Consider the following 16,580-nt stretch of genomic DNA (forward strand, 5'->3'; position numbering starts at 1 on the left):
GGAGCTGGAAAAGGAGCTGCGCTCAGCTCAAGACAGCCATGAAGCTACTGCCCAGCTGGAGAGCCGTGCTGCCCGTGGGCCGCCCTTGGCCTGGTCTCTGCCCCTGTATCCCAGCCTGGCCATGGGCACAGCAACTCAGAAGTAAAGGTAGTGTCTGGGGTGGCTGGGACTACGGTAACCAGAACGGGGAGCGGGTACCAGGCCCAGCTCTCGCTAGCTGGATGGGCACCTTGGTCCTTGTGAATGTCTCTGATGGCTGTCACATCTAGCCTAAGCCTGAGAGGAAAAGGGGGCGCAGACAGGCCCAGAGTGAACACCCCATGAGCTGCTCAGAAAGTTCCTATGTCCTTTTTTTTTTTCTTTTTTTCTTTTGGTTTTTCGAGACAGGGTCTCTCTGTGTAGCCTTGGCTGTCCTGGACTCGCTTTGTAGACCAGGCTGACCTCACACTCACAGAGATCTGCCTACCTCTGCCTCCCGAGTGCTGGGATTAAAGGTATGCGCCACCACGCCCAGCATAGGTGGTTTTTTTTGTTGTTGTTGTTTTCTTTTCTATTTTATTATCTGAGGATCTTACTGTGTAGCTTTGGCCTGGAACTTACTTTGTAGACCATGCTGGCCTCAAACTCACAGAGATTTGCCTGCCTCGGCCTCTACCTCTGCCTCCTGAGTGCTGCTGGGTTTTAAAGGTGTAAGCTACCAAGACAGGGTCTTATGCAGCAAGGATGTTGGAGGCTGGTCTTGAGTCCGCTATCCATCCTCTTGCCTGCACTTCCTTTGTTCTGGGATTGCAGGGATGTGTGTCATCAGATCCAGCTTTTCTGTTATTTAAAAAGAATTAATACATTAGCCAGGCACAATGATGCACACCTGCTATCCCAGCACTCAGGGAGGCAGAGGCAGGCGGATTGCTGTGAGTTCGAGGCCAGCCTGGTCTACAAAGTGAGTCCAGGACAGCCAGGGCTACACAGAGAAACCCTGTCTCAAAAAAATTATATTTAGTGTGTGTGCTTGAGAGAGAGAGAGAGAGAGAGAGAGAGAGAGAGAGAGAGAGAGAGAGAGAGAGAGAGTGAGGGAGTGAGGGGGTGGGAGGAGAGAACTCGTGAGAATCGATTCTCTTCCGGCTCGCAGGTCCTGGTGAGAGGACTGAGCTCAGGTCACTGGGCTGGGCAGCAAGCGCCTTTTCCTGCTGAGTCATCTTGCCAGCCCCCATCAGTTTGTATATGTGAGTGTGTGTGTATATCTGTGTTTTTTTGTGTTTGGGTGTTTGTGCCAAAGGGGTACATGTGGAGGTCAGAAGACAGTGTATGGAAGTCAACGCTTTCCCTCTGGTCCCAGAGGTCAGACTCAGGCCATGGGGCCTAGTGGTCTATGCCTGACGAACCATCCAACTAGCCCTTTCCTGCTGCTTCAGCCAGGGCTTTGCTATGTTAGGTATTATTTTTTAGTGTATAGTCCAGGCTGGCCGAGATGGAACTTGCTGTGTAGGCCAGGCTGGCCCTTGAACTCACTGTCATCTGCCTGCCTCAGCCTCCTGAGTTCAGGGATTACAAGCATTAGCCACTAGACCCAATAGAATTCTTAATACTTTTTGCACAAAGGGCACTCTTCTCATTTTCTTTCTTTCTTTTTTCTTTTTTTCTTTTCTTTCTTTTTTTTTTTTTTTCAAGACAGGGTTTCTCTGTGTAGCCCTGGCTGTCCTGGACTCTTGTAGACCAGGCTGGTCTTGAACTCACAGCAATCCACCTGCCTCTGCCTCCTGAGTGCTGGGATTAAAGATGTGCGCCACCACGCCCGGCTCCCTACTCATTTTCACAGGGTCCCACAAACTGGTTAGTTTGATCCTGGCTACCGTGTGTGAGGAAATCCTCATCCAGACACAGCACTAGCCGGCAGGGGCCTATCTGTGCATGCCAGAAGGGTGGCGGGGAGGGGCACCTGAATTTAACATTGGCATTCCAAAGCCTCCCTTTCTGTCTGGCCTCGGTCATATCACTACTAACCCTTTTTCTCCCAGGAGCGGAAGAGTTAATAAACAGGCAGCCCCAGAGGATACATGTGACAGCGCATATACAAATACAGATATTGGCATTCAATCGTGTCAGCGATGATGATAAGATTAACTTCTATTAATAAGTGCGGAGGGCTTCATGAGGAGGGTGATGAGTCACATCACCTCCCGCTCCTCGCATGCCATCCTCGCACTGTCCCCTCTGCACCCTGTAGACTCTGTCCCTGCCTAGGGAAACAAGAACAGGCCTCATGCCAGGCGTGGATGCGGGTAGGAGAGATACCCAGAGAGTAAATGTGTCCCTTGCTTGGGTGGCCTTTACCACTGGAGCCAGGGTTAATGCCTTACTCCGCCCGGGTCTCCCTTTCGCAATCTGGAGCTATGGACCTGGTTACAGATTGACTTCGAACAATGTCTGATGTGTGGAGTAAAGTCCTCCTCGGCCTTGGTAAAACCCTCCGCTCTTTTCCTCAGAAGTTTCTCAAACCCGCGTCTCAGAGATGAGAGCTCAGGAGGACCCCGAGAGCCCAGTGCAGGTGCTGGGGGACGAGGGGAACTGGGCAAGAGACATGGTGGGCTGGAGGTGTGTGTGTGTGGGGGGCCGGGCCTTGCTGGCCTTTCTGGGCGGGCAGAAACAAAATTGCTAGTGCACTTGACAAAAAAGGACAGCCCTGAGCTGCACGTGGCACTCGGGGGAATGGGCTGGAGGGAGGGGTGGCAGAGCCTTGGGTTTGGGGGGCTGGCTGACTTGGGCTAAGGGGTCTGTAGGGGCAGGATGGTACGGGACAGGGCTTAACCATAGACTACAGCTGCCTAGGCTGATCCCTTCCCAGTCTTCTGACGTAGGGGCCTCACTAGGAAGCCCGGGGACTAAGGCCTCTCTAGAAGTCAGCACATGGCTTTCCTGAAACGGGGTGTGGGTCGTGGGAAGGGCCACCAGCTGGGGAGCAGGGGGTGGGGGTGGCTGCTCCAGCCCCCCCACCCCCACCCCCGGCTCCCTGATGCCAGGCAGCACAGGCGTTGCTGTTCCTCACTCTGCACTGAGCTCCAGCGTTCTCTTGCCTCAGCATGAGTCCCTAGCATCAGCGGGGACTTCCACCAGGGACCAGCAGTCATCCTTGCCCTCAGAGCCCAAGTTTGACATGTTGTACAAGATCGAGGATGTGCCGCCATGGTACCTGTGCATCCTGCTGGGCTTCCAGGTAGGTTTTTTTCCCCCCAAGGTCTACCTAACCCTAGGTGGCGTGCTCCCCTGGTATTGCAAACCCTCTCTGGACAAGGTCATTTCAGGCCAGAGAAAGAAATAAGGTCAGTACAATGACTGTCACTAAGTAGCAGTGCCAAAGAAGGCTAACTGAGGCTCAGTGTGGTGGCGCACGCCTTTAAGCCCAGCACTCAGGAGGCGAAGGCAGGCAGATCTCTGTGAGTTCGAGGCTAGCCTGGTCTACAAAGTGAGTCAGGACAGCCAAGGCTACACAGAGAAACCGTCTCGAAAAACAAAACAACACAAAACAAAAAAAAGAAGGCAAAGTGGCCTGGGAAGATTGTGGGTGGCATATGACAGACAGGAAGGGCCCATTCACAGAGGGCATAGAAATACCTGGGGGAGAGTGGGGGTCCCCTGAGTGGTGAGCAGTAGCTTTCTGGGAATCCCTTGTGTGTGTATAATGTCAGTGTGAGTAAGCAATCTGTCAGTATGGTCTAGGTTCAGGACACAGACCTGGGGTGCCCATTTCCATGTGCTCATTTGTGGGGCCACCTCTCAAACTCCTCTTACCCCAGCATTACCTGACCTGCTTCAGCGGCACCATCGCTGTGCCCTTCCTCCTGGCTGAGGCTCTGTGTGTGGGCCGCGATCAGAACATGGTCAGTCAGCTCATTGGGACGATCTTCACCTGCGTGGGTATTACCACTCTCATCCAGACTACAGTGGGCATCCGGTGAGCTGTCATGAGTGCGCGCGCGCGCGCGCACACACACACACACACACACACACACACACACACACACACACACACACACACGACATGCAATTGCATGCTTGTCCACGGAGAGCAGGTGATCTAAGAGTGGCTGGTTTCTGCTCTGTGTGTTGCCTGCTCTACCCGGCCAGCCTTAGCGCTGGGTAGCTGGGCTTTCAAGACGCCTGTGATTTAGGAGGTCCCCGGGACCCACTCCACTCCAAAAGTGAAGGAGTGCTGTCTCCTGGCTCCACTGCCCATACCTGTGAGTGGGCTTCCGGCACCTATGTGGACTTGGGGCATTCCTGGTCCCGCATGAGCAGCCCTAGTCTGATTGGCTCAGTGGTAGTGGATGGCAACAGCTGTGAGGAGCAGCCCTCAGACGCAGAAACAGAGCAGCCCGCTTTGGAGCATGTGGTGGTTCTGGGCCCTGGGAGTGCGGGGTTTGAACGGGAGGCGGGGCAGTCCTCCTGGGGCTTTAATGACTTCCCTTTTTGTGTCCCTTCCTCTAACCCTCGTCTTCTGTACCTCTCCCTCAACCCACTCCGCCACTGCTACTCTGTGCCACCTTCCCCAGGCTGCCGCTGTTCCAGGCCAGTGCCTTTGCGTTTCTGGTTCCAGCCAAAGCTATCCTGGCCTTGGAGAGGTGGAAGTGCCCTCCAGAAGGTGGGTTCAGTATTGGTGTCTATCCAGGAGGACAGGTCTTGGAGGTTTGGGCAGCTACCTAGAGACTAGACACTAGGATGTATTCATGGCGTTATGTTTGTTCTCGCGATTTCTGTCCTCAGAGGAGATCTACGGTAACTGGAGTATGCCCCTGGATACCTCTCATATCTGGCATCCTCGGATTCGGGAGGTGGGTAGAGAGATCGGGTTTGACCAAGGGCCTAGGTGGGCGGGCCGCTGCTGAGCTGTGTTCTAGGGGTTGGTTGAGGAACTTACATCCTGCTAGTGGCCAGGTCCAGGTAACTCATAGCTGACTTTGTCTTTCTAGGTTCAGGGTGCAATCATGGTGTCCAGCATGGTGGAGGTGATGATTGGGCTGATGGGGCTGCCTGGGGCCCTGCTCAGCTACATTGGGCCTCTCACGGTCACCCCCACTGTCTCCCTCATCGGCCTCTCTGTTTTCCAAGCTGCTGGTGACCGAGCTGGCTCCCACTGGGGCATTTCAGCGTGGTGAGCAGGCAACAGCACTATTTCTGCCCGATCCTAGGCCCTGTGCGCAACCCCTTCACTCCTGCCCTCTCGTCTGTTTCCAGGTGCCACCCTGGCCTACCAGCTATTTCCCTCTTGTGTCTCTGTCCCCAGCTCCATTCTGCTGATTGTCCTGTTCTCCCAGTACCTACGCAACGTCACCTTCCTGCTGCCTGTTTACCGCTGGGGCAAGGGTCTCACCCTCTTCCGTGTCCAGATCTTTAAGATGTTTCCGGTGAGGAGCTCGCAGGTGCTGGTGTTGAGGAAGGGGCAAGAGCCCCCGATAGCCAGGGAAGGTTGGGGTGAGGGCAGGGGGTTCCTGTCAGTCAGCCAGGGCTCTGGGTGCAGGAGCCACAGGAGCAGGTCAGTCTGCACTGAGGTCCCCAGCGCCTGCAGCACTCCCTCACCCCGCCCGCTCCAGATCGTGCTGGCCATCATGACCGTGTGGCTCCTCTGCTATGTGCTGACCCTGACAGATGCGCTGCCCAGCGATCCCACAGCCTATGGCTTCCAGGCTCGAACTGATGCCCGAGGGGACATCATGTCCATCACTCCCTGGGTCCGCATCCCCTACCCGTGTAAGCAAGCCTGCTTGGTCCCTTCTGCTTCCAGCTGGTGACTCTGCTTCAGCAAAGGCAGCCCTAGCCCTGCTTGTGGGTGGCCACTGAGTAACGGCTTACCCCCAAACCTTAATCTGGGTCCCTGTATCAGTGATTCTCCCCCCCACAACCAGTCCCCCTCCCTCTGAAATAACCCCATCTATTTCCAAGCCATCACAGCCTCCTCAACAACCTGTCATGTTTCCTCCAACCCAGGTCAGTGGGGCCTACCCACAGTGACTGTGGCTGCGGTTCTGGGAATGTTCAGTGCCACACTGGCGGGCATCATTGAGTCCATCGGCGATTACTATGCCTGTGCCCGGCTGGCTGGGGCACCACCCCCTCCAGTACATGCCATCAACAGGTATGCCCATTCAATGTCTGATCCCAAGAGGCCACTATGTTGTTGTTGTTTTTGGATTTTTCGAGACAGGGTCTCTGTATAGCCTTGGCTGTCCCGGGCTCGCTTTATAGACCAGGCTGGCCTCGAACTCACAGTGATCCGCCTGCCTCTGCCTCCTGAATGCTGGGATTAAAGGCATGTGCCACCACGCCCGGCTTGAGAGGCCACTATGAAAGCAAGTGTAGGGACAGGACTGGGTCCCAGTTATAGGCTTGGGTATAAAAGGCCCTCTCATCTCTAAAAGATGTTTCCTTCGAGCATGGAATTACTCCACACTCCAAGGGGAGCCAGTGTTGGGAACTGCTGATGGTGTGAGTCTCAGGGAAACTAGCTTATACAATGGCTAATGATGTGGTGAGGTCGGGACCCTTATCGCCATGGTACAGATGTGGGCCTGAAGCTCAGAACTGTCCAAGGGAGTGAACGGTGGGGTCTGAGTGCAGGTACTGGCTCCTGGCTTCCAGGCTACAGATGGTGCCAGCCTGCACAGCCCCAGAGGGGCAGGCAGTGGACCAAGATGACAAGACAGACTGGTGAAGGGGCTGGACCAACACCCCACTCACCTTTTCTTTGCAGGGGGATTTTCACTGAAGGCATCTGCTGCATTATTGCTGGGCTACTGGGCACAGGCAACGGCTCCACCTCATCCAGCCCCAACATTGGGGTCCTAGGGATTACCAAGGTGCCAGCCACCAGCCAGAGCAGCACAGTCCTGTTCATGGGCTGCAGGCCCTGTTCTAAGCAGTCTTGGCTTTGCCCTAGCCCCACCTCGCATTTGAGAGCATCCCACTTTCGTCCTACCCCCCCTCCCAACGCTGGAGTCTGTTTATATGCTCAATACCCTCCCCCTGGAACTAACCTCGCCTCTAGGTCTAGCCCTGGAACTAACCTCGCCTCTAGGTCTAGCCCTGGAACTAACCTCGCCTCTAGGTCTAGCCCTGGACCTAACCCCGCCTCCAGGTCTAGCCAGCCCTTGGCTTCCCGCAGGTGGGCAGCCGTCGGGTAGTGCAGTACGGTGCTGGCATCATGCTAATCCTGGGTGCCATCGGCAAGTTCACGGCCCTCTTCGCCTCACTCCCAGACCCCATCCTGGGAGGAATGTTCTGCACCCTTTTTGGTGAGTGTCTGATGCCTGCCGGGTGGGAGAGGCAGGACCTGGCTAGCCAGGCTGCCTCTAGCAGTTGTGCCGTGGCAGGCATGATCACCGCCGTGGGACTATCCAACCTGCAGTTTGTGGACATGAACTCCTCACGCAACCTCTTTGTATTGGGATTCTCCATGTTCTTTGGCCTCATGCTGCCCAATTACCTGGATTCCAACCCAGGTGCTATCCACACAGGTACATTTTGTTGTCTGCTGTCTCCAGAGGTGGGGGAATGGGGTGGTCTCTCAAAACTCTTCCACATGTGGCTTGGAAACCAGTTTAGCAGCATGGCACCTGTGATTGCCAAGCATGAGCCTAGCTAATTTATTGAGTTTTTTTATGTGCTCATTTAATTTTCCTAAGAGTTCCACCAGAGTCTATTATTACCTCTGTTTTTCAGAGGAACATGAGTTCCTAAGTTAACAACTAGCAGCTGACAGAAGATTGTCCCCAAAGATGGGAGAGACCAGAGGTACAGATAGGCTTGAAGGTTCAGGCTTTGGAACATTCCATGGCCAAGACAGTTTCTAAGTCAGTGGGCTACACAGATGGGAAGTTCCTCGAGCTCACGGGCTCAAGGTCATTAGCCCATGGGGCCCCCCTCTCTGACTTACTCCACAGGCATTTCTGAAGTAGATCAGATCCTAACTGTGCTGCTGACCACAGAGATGTTTGTTGGTGGATGCCTTGCTTTCATACTGGACAACACAGTGCCAGGTACTGGATTGGCTCTGGGAGGGAAGCACAGAGCCAGGCTAGACTCTTTATGTACAACAGATGTTTTGGTTCCTGAGGAATGGCCAGGCCCGGTGCCATGCAGGTCAGCAAGCAGAAGAATGGACTGGTGGAATGTCCAGTGTCTGAAGGCGGGGAGGGGGATGGACTGCAGCCTAGTTATTTCTGGGTTTCCTCATCAGTTCTTTACAGCCACCCACCAGGCTGAGAGCACCTTTATTTTCAGAGTTGGACAGGTAAAAATGCAGCATTGGTTTGTGGGAGAAATCTACAAAGCATGGTAGCGTCCTGATGCACAAATACAGGAGCCCTAAAAGGAATCTTTGATGAGCAAGTTGTTTTTTGCAAGGAATGTGGAAATGCGATAGACCAGTATGCATATGCCTAGTAAATATGTTTAAAATTAATCCCCATCAGATCTAAAAAGTAGCCGACATCCACTATGAGTCAGGGATGGAGTGTCTCATGTCAACTTTAAAACCTGACAGGCCGGCTGTATTAGCGGCAAAGCACTTGCCAAGCACAGGAGGTGCTAGATTTAATCCTGTGTTGAAACAAAGCAAACAAAAAAAGACCACAAAGTCATAAGGTAGCATTAAACTGCAAATCTGAAACAGCTTGTATGCATCCCAGCCGCTGGACCACACTGCCTTTTGCAGATGGGTTTTGGGAAACTGGGTGAGCAAAGCTCAGTGAAGAGAGTGGTTATTAATCAAGAGTTTTGAGACATGACAGTTCAGCTAGTTTGAACTTGCCATTCTCTTGTCTCTATCTGCTCAGTGTTGACATTATAGCCACGCGTCACCCCACTTGGTTTATACCTCAGCGAAGAGTCAAATGCAGCTCAGGCAAAGCTGGTGGAATTTACCAGCTCAGCCCTGAATCCATCTGAGGAGATGCACGCAACGGTTTGTTATGAGGAGTCCCTGCCATAAAGCGAGAAGTAGAACTGGATTTAGCTAACAATTAAGTTGCCGTGATTAGGTAGGAGTCATTGTAGGTAAGCCTGCTGTCGCAGGAGGAGCCTGTTACCACGAGGGCACTCTGGGCTAGGCAGGCTTTCCCACTATGGCAAGGGAGTAAAGGCAAATGGGACATCGGGACCGGTCATGTCCGTGCCCTTCACTTTCTTCTCTTTGGCCAACTGATTCCCGGCCCAATTCAAACATCTCGATCTCCAGGTGGCCTTTCCTGAGGCCACTAGCCCTCCCCGTTGAGAGCCCAGAGCCTCATTTGTGGTACTCTGGGAGTTGCTCTTGGCTCTAACTGCCCTTACGAGAACCTGCAATCCCTGGGACTCCTCTCCCATCCAAGATCTTGGCTTAGCCTGGCTTTCACTCATGCTATAAAAATGGTTTATTTCCCAAATGTAGAATCCTAGTATACTCAAAGTATATCAAGATCTCTGTCCTGCTGCCGAAGGATAAGGTATTTCCTGAACTTGATGATCTGAGATGTTAACAGTGGAGAACCTACTTCTGAACTCTGACCTCCTTACTCTCTTAGTTACAAAGGATAACCAATAAATACGATAAAAGTCTAAAAAATATGTCCCTACCCCAAGGTACAACCTAGACACTATTTGGCCTGTTTCTTCATCTTAAGAAGTTATGCAACAATGCCTGCATAATTCCCAGGGTGTTCTGAAATAAAGAAATTATTTAGCATGCATATCTAGCATGCAAAACTGCCTTGCGCTCCAGCAACCAACCAGCCAACGCCTACTTGATTTTAGAGATATGCCTTTGGACTGATTGGCTATGTGAGGGGGGGCGCAGCAGAGGGTTGCTAGCCACCTAAGTGACCCCTATGTCCTCTTGCAGGGAGCCCAGAGGAGAGAGGCCTGATACAGTGGAAAGCCGGAGCCCATGCCAGCAGTGAGACGTCGGCAAGTCTGAAGAGCTATGATTTCCCCTTTGGGATGGGCCTGGTAAAAAGGACTGCCTTTTTCAGATACATTCCCATCTGCCCAGTCTTCAGAGGATTTTTTAAAAAGACAGAAAATCAGCCTTCAGTTCCAGAGAACACTCCAGACAATAAAGAAGCTGGGTCTGTGTGCACCAAGGTCTGAAACTACCTCTATGAAAGGTAAGTCGTGTTAATACGGTGCTTGTGGGAGACTGAATACTCAAACACCTGTTCCAACAAAAAGAAAAACCAACTACTCTCATTTAAAAAATCTGTTCCAAGTTTCTTCAAGAGAAGAGTAAAAAGTAAATGTAAATTTTGGGTAGAATTCCTTAGTCATGTTACAGAAATTGCCAACTGTTGTGGGGCACCACTGATTACAAGTAAGCTGAAATAGCAGCCCCAGCAGACACAGGCAGCACCAGGGCAGCTGGAGCCCATAGGCGGTCACCAGCAGCCTGGGTCCTTATGTTAATGCATGCCATGTATACTTTTGCAGCCTCTCATAAGCCACCACCGTCTGTTCACCCTCTCCCAATGCATGATCTTCTATCACAGCCCGCTTGAAAGTGAAAGAACTAAAAAATTAAATTAAAAAATTAAGGAATATTTATTTTAGGTACATGGGTGTTTTGCCTGCATGCATGTCTGTATATTGTGATTTGTGTGGGCCCCACAGAGGTAAGAAGAAAGCATAAGATTCCCCAGAGCAGGAAAACATTTATGAAGTAAAAATGAAAAGACCTTCATTGGCTGGGCATGGTGACATAATCTCAGCACCCGTGTGGCAGAAGCAGACAAGATGACCAAGGCCAGCCTAGACTAGAGAGTTTCAGGACAGCCAAGACTACACAGAAAAATCCTGTCTTGAAAACAAGACAAAACAAACAAAAGGCCCTCACTGTGGCTAAGGATGTGGTAGACCAGCGAACAGTCCTTGCTTAGCATGCAGAAAACAATTCCTAAATTCAACCTTCAGCACCACAAAAAAACCAAAAACCCCAAACCAAACCAACAAAAAAATCCCAAAACTTTGCCTTCCGCAAAGTACAACCAGAAATAACCATACAGGAGAGCAAGGTAACCCCAGCACCCAGGAGCTTGAGGCAGGAGGGCCCTAAGCTGGCCTTAGTGATGTAGCAAAACACTGCCTGAAACACATTAAGTGACATGTCATTTATTATAAGTCTTCAGGTTTGTAACATCAAGAAAAATCTATGTTGCTGCACATACTAAGGATGGGTTCTGCTACTAACACACACATGTCCCCAGCCCAACCAGTTTTATACCATGGCTATCTAAGACTTAATTCTGCAGTCAAGTCGAATACTGGACAGCTCCTTGCACAGCTCCTGTGGATGTGAGCACATCTCACCCCCAGGGATGCCCTGAGGCACTGGGCCCAGGCTCAGTGAAGACCAACAGTGGAGTCTGGAGTCTGCACAATAAACACAAGCATCAGCTCAGTTCTACTATTATTTATTTTTTTAAATATTTTTGAAAAAATATAATTTTTTTTTACAATATTTTCAACTTAAACACTATTCACACTGAACACGTATGGCAGCTTAACCTACCCAAATATGAAGTTTAAGAAGCCAAAACTGTTCTAGCTTAGTTAAAAGAAAAGTTGTGCTGCAGACTATAGTCCTGATGGTTAACAAAGCCAGGAAGAGCACCACTCAGAATCATGCTACCGTCTTTTCAGTACTTCAATTGGATTATGGGCTGGTGTTGGTCCTGTGTTAGACTTCACACATGTATGGCGTAATGCAATGACCCCTCAGAAGATGCAAGCCTCAAGTCGTATTTCCTCAAGGTTAACACTGGGAGAACTCAGTACTCCTAACAAGGTAGTATACCAGGCAAAAGCCAGACTAGCTCCTAGCTGACCACCACCTTACAACCTTGGTCAAAGACATGCTTGTGCAACGACTTACTTCAAGTTAACAGACTTTCTCCAGAAAAGGTTATTTTTGATGGACAAATGCAACTGAGAAATCTGCTTAACAATCAGAACCTGGTTTAAACTCACTTTTTTGTTGTTTTTTTTTTGTTTTGTTTTTCACAAAGTGCAGACATTAGAAAGTTTCAATTAACCCTAAGGGAACAGTTCAGCCTCAAAGACAGACAATTCAGTGAGATTTGGAGGTTATTTAATTTGGTTCTTTGTCACAGTTGACTGGTGCTTCTTCCACTGCTGTCTTTACATGAAGCCATGGGGCCACTTCTACTTTCAGTAACTGTGTGACAGCTTCTCACTTAGTAACAGTCTCAGCACTTTATTAAGCATGCAAGACTAACAACAACTTTGGCAATGCATAAGTGTAACACAGTGACGAGAGCTTTTACAATGAAGTCTTCTAATACTGCCTTCACAGTGTGGAAATTGTGCTACATCCACCAAAAGAGGGCCCGGCTACTCAACATGTTAGTACTTCACCCCAGGAACAAACTCCTTTGCATTTGGATTCAGATTGCTCTTGACCTGGAAAATAAGTACATAAAATTAAAAAAAAAAAAAAAAAAAAAAGCAAGTTCATTATAGATGGCTGTGGATTCTCAGAAGCATTCAGCCTAGATCTTTATGTTAAAAAAAAACAAACAAACAAACCTCCCAGAAAAACACAAAAGGTTGGACAGTAAGGTTAAAGGTGTACACCACCGCACTTGGCCTCTATATCCTATTTTACAACTTCTAAAGGAGGAACTGACATTAAGTCTAAACAACCTAACTTCACATAAACTATAATAGAACAGAACAAGGCATTCTGTCCAGTTACCGATTCTCTGAAGACAGTTTCAAACATGTTAAATACATGCTCACAGTCTAACCGTGGTGCTGTTGGCTACTGGTAATTTATTATCACTCACTGAAAATTAGGGATTATCTTTCTACAACTGTTTTCTCATTCTCACAGGAAACACTATATGAAACAGGAAAAGAAAACTACAAAGGAGACAGAAGACGATCTGAATTGGAAATCTCAGCTCTGCTTATTCCAAATTCCTGTGTAAGCTTGGACAGATCACTCTCTCTATGACTCCATTTTCACATGATCTTAAAATAATTTTTTATTGGAAGACTGGGCCCAAGTCTTTAAGCACTCTAGAGACTTGTGTTAGCATTATTCTGTTTCTTCACTGTTATTTTCCTAAGCACACAGGCCAATATAAAGGAAGAAGAGCTGGAGGTTCTCCACATTGAGAGCTAGAGTTAATACAAAATAAACCAGAGATTATAGGGTAAATGCAGACATGCAGGTAGGCTTAAAAAAAAAAAAGTAATTCTAATGTCATATATTTAATACTAAATAACATATTGGATCAATCATTTAGATCAATACTATTAAATATTTTTCCTTCCAACAGGAGAAATAAACTCACACTTTAAGACTAGCTCAGTGATAAAATGTCTATTTAGAATGTTCCAGGCCTGGGCTTGACCTTCAACATTACATACACACAAATAAAAATCCTTAAGAAGAAAACTAAGCGTGGTTTAATTGTAAAACAAAACGAAAACACCCACCCACCACCAGCCCCCAGAATTCTTGAGTATCTAATCTTCTGGCAGCTAGAGAAGCCAAAGAATGAATTAAAGTAATCTCAATAGTCCATGTCATACAAATCAGTTTCTGTATTATGGACTTATGCAAATCCAGGTTCTACATTAAGCCCAGCAAAGGCCTTTATTCACCAGAACATCAGTATTATGTGACATGACTAATGTAGCCATGAGTAAATATGTCCCAACAGACTTCAGATCACACGCCAGGTTCAGCTGGGTCACTGTAATTTACTGCAATGAAAGTTGTACCACAATGTGAGCTTTGGTTTTTCTGTATTGCCCTTTAGCAGTAGAACATTTTCCAAAAGTGATGGGGAAGATGCCTATAAAATATCTCCTTTGGGATGCTTTTAAACAATTACCATGCTTAAAGCTTGATTGTAAAGTTTAGGTGATTATAACGAACAGCTTAGTAAACTAATGCACAACAGGCAGCAACTGAAAAAATTCCAGAGCCCAGGAATTCCAGATAATTCTCTTGGTCAGAAAAGGTGAACATCTAAAACCAGAAAAAAATTCTAATTTCAAAATCTTGTGGAGCACAGTGGCTCATGCTTGTAATCCTAGGTCTTGGTAGGCTGGGGTCAGGGCTATGTAACTGAGTTCCAGGCTGGACTGTGCTAAGTGAAATCCTGTTTCAACCACCCACCCACCTCACGAAACAAATCCTGTATCTTTTTTTGTTCTTTTTGGTTTTTCGAGACAGGGTTTCTCTGTGTATTTGTAGACCAGGCTGACCTCGAACTCACAGCAATCCACCTACCTCTGTCTCCCAAGAGCTGGGATTAAAGGCGTGCGCCACCACTGCCCAGCCTTGTATCTTACTTTTAGTAAAAGACTCATCAGGTTCTACTTTAGTGAGGATGAAAACTTTATTGCAAGCGCATTAACAGCGACAAGACTGAGAATAAATATGAATCTAGGTTTGCATTCTTTTTCTGCCAACAGCTTGTAAAAGTACCTCAAAGAAACCCAATCAGGAGATCTCAGAAATTTTATCCGATAAAAATATTTAAAGAGCAAAACTTATCAAGATACTTTTATATAATCATATGGTAGTACTGTACGTTCGTGGACCACTCCAAGACATTAAATATTCCAAGGGCAGCAGTGAGTTTAATGCAACATCAAGGGCAAAGGCAGCAACAAGTTACTGTACCCTAAGTGAGACTGGGGACTCTGTTTCCACTCTTAAAAAGTGGAAACCTTTTTAAAGGAGAGTTGTGGAACTCTTCTTAGAGAGTAGCTGGGTTTTCCACTTATGGGAGATGAGATGGGGTCTAAAAAGACGAGAAATGACTTTTTACCACAAGATCTTCCAGAGAAGAGCCATCGCTGATAACAAGGTCATTAAACTGGTCTTGGATTTGGTCCATAGTTTGTGGGAGATCTCGAGCTGGGATAAACCATTCGTGTTCTTCTTCTTCTTCCAGCATTTCTTGGAAACATCGTTCAATAAATTCTTCTTCCCACAACTCCTCTTCTATCTAGATTTACAACAAACAGGTGATAATTAGAGCCTTGGCTATCCCAGACTTGCTTTGTAGACCACCAGGCTGGCCTCAAATTCAGAGATCTGCTTGCCTCTGCCTCCCTGAGTAGCCTTAAAATATCTTTTTTTTAATTAATAAAAAAATTATCTATTTATCTATCTATTTATTTATTTTTTAATTTAATGTATCAGTGCTCCATCTGCATGTACACCTGCAGGCCAGAAGAAGGCATCAGATCTCAGTGTAGATGGTTGTGATCCATCATGTGGTTGCTGGGAATTGAACTCAGGACCTCTGGATGAACAGATAGTGCTCTTAACCACTGAGCCATCTCTCCAGCCCCCCAAAATATCTTACACTAAGCTATTTGAAATCATAATGTAAGAGCCTGGTGCAGCAGTGCACACTTTTAATCCCAGTACTCGAGGCAGGCAAGCAGATATCTGAGTTACAGGTAGATATCATGGTTACACAGTAAGACCTTGTCTCAACAGAACTAAATCAAACCATAATGTAGCTGGCTGTGTGATTTACAACTATTATCTCAACACTTGAAGAAAAAGGTAAAATGGCACCATGAGTTCCAGGCCAACCCTTAATACAGAAGGGGCCTGTCTCTCAAATGCTCCCTAACAGTCAGGCACACTAGTGCACAACTGTCATCCTACAACTCTGGAGGTTGAGATACAGGAATGGTGAGTCCACCCCAAGTGTCAGAGCTGGAAGCGTAACTTTGGTAGAGAACACTACTATGCATGGAGGCCTTGGGTCTGATCTCCAACATCAAAATTCAAATGTTAGAAACTTTCCTCCCTGTTTCTGTACTACAGGAAAAAATAGCCCCACACTACCATCAAGACCTAGGAAGATCTGTTTAGGGTTATTTTAGGTCTTTACTTGTTGCTACACAATGTTTTCTTCATTGAGAGTAGCAAGGAAAGAGTAATGGAATCATCTCTTCACGGAATATTGTTCAGGATTACTCAGGAAGCCCTTAAAATAGCCAGGCCTAACCCAACCCCTGTAGAGATAATCTCTAAAAGGCAGACATTAAGGGCTGGAGAGATGGCTCAGGGGTTAACAGAACTGTCTGCTCTTCCAGAGGATGCAGGTGCAATTTTTAGCATCCACAGGGCAGTTCACACCTGTAACTAGAGTTCCAAGGGATCTGACACCCTCACAGAGACATATATGCAAGCAAAGCACTAATGCACATAAAATAGAAATAAATAATTTTAAAAGACAAGAGATTAAAAACAGCAGCAAACTCCCACAACCGGTCTCAGTATGAGGAGGGTAGACAAGGTCAAGCCTCAGCCCTGCAAAACAAAACAGAACACAAAGGGCTGAAGACAGGGCTCACTGTACCAAGTGCTTGTTGTTCACGCAGAGGGCCCAGGTCCGATTCCCAGCACCCGTGTTAGGCAGCTCACAACTGCCTGCAATTCCAGCTCTAGGGGATCCAATGCCCTCTTCTGGGCTCTGCAGGGACTTGTTTACATAAACAGCAGAAATAAATCTTAAACCCAGGCCTGTTGGCTCATGCCTTTAATTCTGGCCAGC

The 16,580-nt window shown here is 48.2% G+C and overlaps 2 protein-coding genes across 5 annotated transcripts in view; one reads left to right on the top strand and one right to left on the bottom strand.

Moving 5' to 3' along the window:
- SLC23A1 (solute carrier family 23 member 1) lies at nt 1–13,444 on the top strand. Its single transcript, XM_084780864.1, has 16 exons — nt 1–147; nt 2,484–2,545; nt 3,077–3,211; nt 3,792–3,949; nt 4,548–4,636; nt 4,759–4,826; nt 4,965–5,146; nt 5,279–5,399; nt 5,586–5,742; nt 5,980–6,127; nt 6,743–6,848; nt 7,154–7,283; nt 7,362–7,505; nt 7,932–8,027; nt 9,869–10,133; nt 12,875–13,444. The coding sequence occupies exons 1-15, from the start codon at nt 39–41 to the stop codon at nt 10,114–10,116; spliced, it is 1,953 nt and encodes a 650-aa protein (XP_084636990.1). The 5' UTR covers nt 1–38; the 3' UTR covers nt 10,117–10,133; nt 12,875–13,444.
- Nucleotides 11,417–16,580, bottom strand: part of PAIP2 (poly(A) binding protein interacting protein 2) — a 17,882-nt gene continuing 12,718 nt past the window's right edge. For all 4 annotated transcript variants that reach the window (XM_084780867.1, XM_084780866.1, XM_084780865.1 and 1 more), the window contains 2 exons: nt 14,832–15,011; nt 11,417–12,441 (listed from right to left, as the gene is read on the bottom strand). In XM_084780867.1, coding sequence (XP_084636993.1) covers nt 12,385–12,441; nt 14,832–15,011 — 237 coding nt within the window. In that variant the 3' untranslated portion in view covers nt 11,417–12,384. The remainder of the gene's footprint in view (nt 12,442–14,831; nt 15,012–16,580) is intronic.

The sequence above is a fragment of the Acomys minous genome (assembly GCF_964271855.1).
Source record: "Acomys minous genome assembly, chromosome: 4".
Taxonomy (NCBI): Eukaryota; Metazoa; Chordata; class Mammalia; order Rodentia; family Muridae; genus Acomys; species Acomys minous.